Source organism: Desmodus rotundus, chromosome 2 (assembly GCF_022682495.2).
Source record: "Desmodus rotundus isolate HL8 chromosome 2, HLdesRot8A.1, whole genome shotgun sequence".
In the NCBI taxonomy this organism is placed as follows: Eukaryota; Metazoa; Chordata; class Mammalia; order Chiroptera; family Phyllostomidae; genus Desmodus; species Desmodus rotundus.
The window spans coordinates 145,588,007-145,596,393 of record NC_071388.1 but is presented as its reverse complement, the minus strand read 5'-3'; the positions used below and the strand labels follow the sequence as shown (position 1 = coordinate 145,596,393).

The following is an 8,387-nucleotide window of genomic DNA, read 5'->3' as shown; positions in this document are numbered from 1 at the left end:
CTTTAATCTGCTCATTGCACATTCCCATCTCTGTTAGGAATTTTTTTTTTCATGTTGCCCAACTGGTCAACTCTTGATTAGTTGATACAAAATTTAGTTGTGCTTCTCCAAGAAAGGTTCCCTTCTTCCCCTCAGCTTCTGCTTCCTGATAGGTTTTTTCTTTTTTTGGTCTAGTTTTATTGATATATAATTGACATATAACATTGTATCAGTTTAAGGTGCACATAATAATTTGATATGTGTGTCTATTGGCAAATTATTACCACAATAAGTTTAGCTAACATCTATCACCTCACAGAGTCACAAATTAATTATTTGCTTATGATGAGAGGTGTTCCGACCTGATAGGGTTCATCAGTCCCTGTGAAGCACTGTGATTGGCTTAGTTTTGTGGTTGTACTCGCCTCACTGTATTTTGTTCTGTACATCTTCCTATCTAAACTGTCTCCCCTACCAGACTGAACTTATTTAAGCAAATCCTATACCTTAGTTATCTATTTTCTCCCCAGTACCTAGAACAAGGTAGATATTAATATATATTTATTACATCAAAAACAATGTGATTGGTCATCCTTATATAAAAAATTATTGTAATACCTGGAAGAGGTGAGAAAAGATGAATTATTAGGCATGTGATTAAACATCATGAAGGAGTCCATATGGCAATAAATCCATTAGATAGAGGTATATAGCCCTCTATTTCTTTAATTTTTTTTGAAAATAGCATTATTTTATCTTTTTTCACTGAAGTTTAGAATCTGACTTTTCTTTATATCAACCATTTTCCTACTTTTTTTATGAATAAAAAGGACACATCTTGCAAGAATACTCTGAAAACTCTATCAAGCTTGTAAACCTGAAGAATATTGGCAAGTGACGCACACGTTGAGATTTTTCTTCTGTAAAGCCAAGAAACGTGAAACTTATTAGCAGTTCTCATGTACGGTTTTATGAGGAAAAGGAAACTGCAGAAGTTAGTGTTACTATGGTGATGAGGTTTCAGTTCTGATTCCTTTCCCAGCGTTGCAACCAGTGAGCAGTGGCTGTGGATTCCTCACTCAACAGACAGCTGGCGGAGCCTCCTAGGACCCAGCAGTTGCTTCGAAAAAATCTCTGTTGGATCTGCTTTACTCCCTTCTTCTCTGATAATTTTTACTTGTGTCAGGGAAAAAAAATGCTCATGTACCGATAACTTGGTAGAGTTTCACAGAGCTTGCTTTTTTTTCATATACATATAACCCGTCTCTTTCTTATTTCCTTGTGCTTAACTTATGAATCAGTCTGCACTTTGCAGGCTCCTCGTATCATTCAGAAATAATGTTTGAAAATCAGATCATCATTTCTGGAGGTGGAGCTCAAACTCTCTGATTGATGGCATTGCATTGAGGCCCCAAATCAGTCATTTCGGGTACCTGAAACTGTATCTACGATGTCAGTGGAGTAACAGCATGAAACCTCAGAGTTTAGTTTTGACTCATTAGAAGGTGTGTTCATTAGAGACTGAATTTAGGCCACAGCAGAAGATCTCTGACAGAATTCCTCCCATTCATAGACTGCATCACCTTAGATTAAATTAAGAGTCAGTTCCTGGATCTGTAAAAAGCAGCATTTTATGTCTGGAGCTTAAAGATAGCTCCACCGAAGTTCATATATCCAACTGTTTACGGAGAAAGAGTTAAGAAGCAGGAAAAAGAAATAGTTTTTTTCTAAACAAATGTGTCATCATAGAATCTTTCTGAAATCACTTGTTGCTTGTACAGTTTATCTCAGAAATAAAATTGCAACATAAAAACAAGGATAGCATTAAGAAGAAGCAGTTTTAATTCTAGGTTTAAGGGTGGTAGTTTACTCTCCCTTTCTTGCTCCCTCCCTCTCTCTCTCTTTCTCTCTTTTGCAGTTGTGGGATATAGAATGTTTGTTTGTTTGTGTTTTCTCAGAGAAAAACTTTTTAAGTTAACAAAAAGTGAAATAAACTATTCTTGGCATACAGTTTTACGTGTTTTAACACAGGTTACAATTGCCACTCTCAGGATACAGACCTGTTCCCTCACCACGAATCATTCCCTCATGCTATCCGTTTGTAGGTGCCCTTTGCCACAACCCCTGGCAATGACTGATTTGGGCTGTGTCACTACAGCTTCGTATTTTTGATAACACACTACCCTACGAGCAAATTCTAGTGTGTAAGTCTTGTGCATGGGCCGGTCAGTCAGCAGCTTTGGGCTGGGAGCTAACAGGGGAGGTGGTTCTGAGGAGAGGAATCTGAACAGTCACTTCCTCATCAGTTCCTGTGGCCTCTGGGTTTCTCTCTCCAACCTCATTTTCTCTCCTTATTAATACAGAAGAGGTAGGAAGACTACTTAAAATCTCCATTCCTCTGTCTTCTAGTGAAGATTCTCGTAAGGAAGTATTACATTTATGTAATGGAGGGGAGGAGAGAATTTTTTTTCTTCAATGTTGTGTAGGCACAGCCTACTGACAGATGTGACCTGGTGTTTTGATAATATTAGGCATTACTAAGACAAGTATCTAGAAATCTCTTGCAATTTATAAGTACAGTATGGTGTCTTTCTACCCACAGAGAAAGCTACCTAGTGACCTCACTTCTCAGGACTTTCCTGACCTTGGCCGTGCATCTTGCCAGGGCAGTGAAGAGCTGTGCTGACTGGGCCATGGCTCCCTTTCCCTGCACCTTAGTTTAATTTCTGTACAGAGAAACGTCTGGTCTGATAGAAACAAGTTAGTAGGCTTCATTAACAGAAGTGGAACTGTAGAAAAGTGGGGACTGACAAGCTTGTTTTATTCGTGCTGCAGAATACCTGGAGTATTAATAGTGCCTAGTTTGGAGGGCCTAACTCACAGGTGACATCGAACATACTTCAGGCATAGTGAGTTGAAAAAGATACTGAAATGAGAAACACACTAAGAAATTACATGTGGTTGGCTTGAAAAGGGAAGATTCACAGCTCTGATTGTCTTCAAATATCTCTCATGCACAGTGAGATTTAGATTTATTCTGTGTTACCCCCAGAACAGTGATGCTTGAGTTGTATGAATTGTAGATTTGTTGAGAATCTGATGAAAGCTGTGGGCATTTGATGCTGAAAAATGCACACGCACCATACATACATGTATATTTGTAAATATATATGTGTATTTATATGCATAAATCAATATTTTATATGAATAAATATACATATTTATTTACACATGTATTTATATATGGATAATTTATAAGTATATATGTGTGTGTATATAACAATTGTTTATATACACATATAAAACAAATTTTAAGGAAAACTATGTATACATTTTTAGGAAACCCTTAGATGTGTATTCTTCTTATATGGTAGATACAGAAACACCAGAGTAGCAGATTTCAATTTAGTAAAAGTAGAACTTTCTAGTGATTTGAGCCTTCTGAAGCCAAAGTAGGCTGTTTCAGGAGTTAAAATCTCTGTCATTGGGCAAGTTTAGGCAGAGGCTGGTGGCTCCTGGTTAGTTGTGTAGAAGCAGAATCTTATGAACACGGTGGAGTTTTGACTAGATAAATTCTAATGCCCTTAAAGCCTTGAGAATCAATTAGGCTCTATGAGTTTTACAGTAAAAGCCTCATATAACATGATTGGTCTATAAGGCATATGGCAATCCTGTTCACAGACACTGGCTTTCATGTATGGCTTTATAGAGTATTTGATTTATTTTAGGACTTCTGCTTGATTTCCTCTTGGTCTGCCCCATAATTTTCATTATCTCCATTTGGAGTTTTTTCTCGGTTTGGCTGTGTGGGCCAGTATCCATATGCATTGCAGTAATAAAGCTTGAAAACCGAGATATAAAGTCATGTGTTAGTTATCAAATTTCCTTAGCTCATTAGCTACTAAAGAGTAGAAATTGGAGTTTTTTAGGTTGATCTTGTAGAGCGACCTGCTCCATGGGGTTGGTCAGTCTGTGACTTACTGCCATCCTTTCTTGGCCCACTCATATTTTCAAGGAGCTTTTATGTCAATTCTATGGCTCTAATGACTTTATGTTGTTTCGCTGGAGAGAGAGAGAGAGAGAGAGAGAGAGAGAGATTTACAAATTTTTGTCACTGGTCATTTTTAGCCAGAGCCTCTTAATACCTACCTACTTTATTGTCAAACTAAACAAACATATTTAGTCTTATGATTAAGCAAAAGTGTTGCTTAATCATAATTATATCACTTTGGGCCAATTTGGGATAGAACCAAGCTTTCTTGTGCCAAGAAGTCACAGAGAGAATAAAATTATCTCCTAAAAGGTAGGAACCTCATAAAAAAATAGAAAAATGTATTGCTGTGGAAGTATTTGTTGTTGTATCACTTACAGGGCCTCAGATGTTTGACAAGTAGGTTTAATTTATGTTTAAAAAATAATAAAATAAGTTACTAATATCTGTATTTCCATGAACTGGGGTTTATTTGAGAGATTTCTAAGAATATATTCTCTCACAGAAAAGCAACTCGTTTCTCAAAACTGCTGATGATTTCTGGGAATTACCCTAAAGGGTATTAGAATTAGGAGAACAACGTATGGAATTTTGGTGTTGCGACCAGAGGAACAGCTAGAGAAAGTCCAGAAAAGGGCACCTGAACTGAATGAAGGGAATGTGAGGGCTGCCGTCTGAGGACAATCTAAAAATATTTGCTCTCATCTGTCTGGCAATATGCAGGCTAAAATGAAAAATGATTGATGTCTGTCAAATTATGAAAGTTATGTATAATTGGAACCAGTCTAAAATGCAAATGAACCAACATATGTGAATGGGATTTAAATAGTTCCTGGCACATAGTAGGTGTTCAATAAATGTTAATTCCCTTCTTTGAAAATTTATTTAGATGTTTAAAAGAGTAAATTTTAACACAAATGAAGGAAATATAATTTGCAGCACATAGTTAAAAAGTGAAATTTGATATTGAAAGAGGTGGTTTTGGTGGAAAAATGTGAAACTAGCTTCCAAGTAGGCTCGGATAAATCCAGAGATGATGGATACATAATGATTAGTTAAGGCAAATTAGTTATGAGTCTTTGTAGGCTGAAGGGAAAATGTTTAACTTCAAAGTATTTTTCTTGTTTTTTCTCACTATAAAAGACACATTTTCTAAATAATTTTCAGAAAAATAGATGATCAAAATGAAAATCATTTATGCTGTCACCATTTAGTAATTCCACTAAAAATTTTGCAGTATAGTTACAGTATCTTTCCCTGTAAAGGATGCTGCGTCATCAGCTGTACATAAATGTTTGCTAAGCTTTATTGTACTTAGTGAAGTAAACACCTTTCCACATCACTAAAATTATTTACAACAAATTGCATGCAAATATTACATAGAATAAATAATATCATATAAATTATGTTGCTTAGAGATGGACCTTGATAATTTTCTCAAGGTTTTTCTCTTAGACCAACATCCATGTGTGTCGTCTGTGTGTCGTTCTTAAAATATTTCATTAAGTTGCATTCCTAGAAGTGAAATTGCTTGATAGAAGAGCATGAAAATTCTTGAAACTTTTGTTAGGTATTGCCAAATGTCCTCTAGAAATATTATAATAGCAGTGTGTGCTCCCCTTAAAGGACTCATTTTCTCTGAATCTTTGCAAATCTGGGTATCTTAAAAACAACTTACCTTTGCTGTTCTTTCTCAGGATTGCTGTTGTCATGCAGGGTCTTTTGTGGTCCCATATAAGTTTTTGAAATATTTGTTCTAGTTCTGTGAAATATGACATTGGAATCTTGATAGGAATTGCATTGAATCTACAGATTGCCTTGGGTAGATGGACATTTTATGATGTTAATTCTTCCTACCCATGAACACAGCATGTGCTTCCACTTATTTGTATTTTCTTTAATTTCTTTTTTCAGTGTCTTATAATTTTCTGAGTACAAGTATTTTACGTCCTCGGTTAGATTGATTCCTATGTATTTTATTCTTTTTGATGCAATTGTGAATGGGATTGTTTTCTTTATTTCCCTTTCTGTTTGCTCATTATTGGCAAATGATTAAATGGCATTAAATTGGCAAATGGCAAATGATATTTTTATATCATTGGATATAAAAATTCAAATGATTTCTGGATATTAATTTTGTATCCTGCTACTTTGCTGAATTCATTTATCAGTTCTCGTAGTTTCTTCCAAGATCAGACGAGATCGGGCACATTCAGGATGGTATAGCTGTAGACAGTTCTGGTAGTTTCTTGATGGAATCTTTGGGGTTCTTTATGTACAGTGCAACCACTATGGGAAGCACTATAGAGATATCTCAAAAAATTAAAAATATATCTGTCTTTTGACCCAGTGATCCCACTTTTGAGGATATACCCAAAGAAAAAAACTAATTTTAAAGAACATAAGCATCCCTGTGTTCATTGCAGTGTTTTTATAATTGTGAAGATATGTAAACTGCCCTAGTGTCCATCAGTAGATGAGTGGATACAACAACTATGGGACAGTTACACAATGGAATATTACTCTGCCATGAAAATGAAGAAAATTTTACTCTTTGTGACAGCATGTATGGACCTGGAGAACATTATGCTAAGTGAAATAAGCCAGTCAGAGAAAGACAAATACCATATTTCACTCATCTATGGCATCTAATGAACAAACTGAACTAACAAGCAAAATAGAGACAGACTCATAGATAGAGAGCAGGATGACAGTTCAGGGGGAGGGTGTTAGGGAGTATAGGGGGCAAGCAAAAAGGAAAAAGGACTCATGGACATGGACAACAGTGCCATGTTTGCAGGGTTGAGGGGATTTATATCCCCCCAGGGTGAGGGGAGGGGTGAGAGGAGGTTAAATGGTAATAGAAAAAAATACAATAAAAATTGGAAAAAAAGCAATTTATCAAATTTATGTTTTTAAATAATATAACTTTAATTTACATTGATTAGCAGTGAGATTAAATATTTAAAAAATTCAAATGCTTATTTTTTAGGGGATAGATATTGTCATTTTATATTCTTTCTCTAGTGTTGTACTGATATGTCTGCCTTTTATTAACTTAAAAGATCTCTCAGTGTTGCAGTGTAGTTGATTATTTTTTTCTTCTTGTTTATTTTTGGGAATTCTCCTTCACTTAAGTTCTGGCCAGTTTTCTTTTCTTTTTTTTTTCTTTTTGATCAATAGATTTTAATAGCCCGGCAGACTAATTTTAAGGATACAATCCAGGCAGCTTAAAGAGAAGCAGGTCTGAGAAATACTGGCACCAACTACAACCTAGGGCAGATACAGCATTTTCTTTCTGATGGCGCCACTTACTTATCTTTCACTCATTAGGGAAACACACCTATAACAGGTGATAGTACCTCCAAGTGAGTGAGGCAACTGCAGGCAATTCTGAAAATAAGAAAAAACCCACCACTGTTCTGATTTTGTTTAAAGCAATCATGCAATCCCATTACACCCACGTCTTCCAAAAACACCTTCTCCAAATACAAGCAAAGTTACTGATGATGAATGTGGCTTTTGTCACAGTGATGCATTAGGCAAGCCGGTGTGTGCTGAGTACCAGGGGGCGGTCCAAAATGCATCTCCATCATTTTCCACTTGTCTTCTCTATGGTTCTGCCTTTGATGCTAATCATGACTTCAGGCCTAAGAATGAAAATACTGTGTTGCTTTCCTTTGATTCAAAAAAACTGTCATAATCTCCACAGTATCGGTCACCATTAAATATCTGAGGTGGCAGAGGGTTGCCCTGAGCAGGCTTCTTTTCTGGGGGGATGTTTTTGTACATCCATTGCCTCTGTTCTTCTGACATTGTGATATCCACCTCCTCAAACTCTATCTTGTTGGCTTCCAGAAATCTAACCACATCTTGGTGTTTCTTCTTTATCGCCACGAAGCTGGAGGAGGAGGCAATGAACACACAGATGACCATCCTCCCGCCGTGCCGGGACACACCGTCTGCCCCCTTGGGCTCTGGGCTGGCGCGGACGCGGAGGCAAAATTCGACTGAGAACCCTGGCCAGTTTTCTACTACAGAAATCAACAAGGCAAGATACTTTATTTCTCAAAGTTCTTTGCAATGATGGCATTCATGTGATTTTGTGTAGCCAATCAGCTTCATCCATCTGGGACTTTGACCTGGAAGTTAGTGATACAAAGAATCAGGGACAGAGGAGGATTTATTCTGGTAATGTGGCAGCTCAAGCAGTGTCTGAGCAGCACCTGATGTTTCATGCTTAACTTCATATGTGGTGGTGTCTTCAGCTGATGGGATCTGTATTATGATTTTGATTTTTATTCTGGCTGCCAAGCTTCTACTTACTCATTTGGAACTATGAAGGCCTCCCTGGATTTAAACCAGTGTTTAAACCAATGTTCTCCATGGATTTATTCTTTATCCAAGAACAACTTCC

The 8,387-nt window shown here is 36.7% G+C and overlaps 1 protein-coding gene across 1 annotated transcript; it reads right to left on the bottom strand.

The window, feature by feature from the left end:
• Positions 1 to 7,136: 7,136 nt before the first annotated feature.
• Positions 7,137 to 7,983, bottom strand: LOC112322266 (SH3 domain-binding glutamic acid-rich-like protein 2). Its single transcript, XM_024579884.4, has one exon. It carries the CDS (start codon positions 7,904 to 7,906, stop codon positions 7,607 to 7,609), a length of 300 nt encoding a protein of 99 aa, XP_024435652.2. The 5' UTR covers positions 7,907 to 7,983; the 3' UTR covers positions 7,137 to 7,606.
• Positions 7,984 to 8,387: the final 404 nt, after the last annotated feature.

Bases quoted from the DNA above. Each gene is read 5' to 3' on its own strand.
- LOC112322266 (XM_024579884.4), bottom strand. From the start codon at position 7,906: ATGGTCATCTGTGTGTTCATTGCCTCCTCCTCCAGCTTCGTGGCGATA.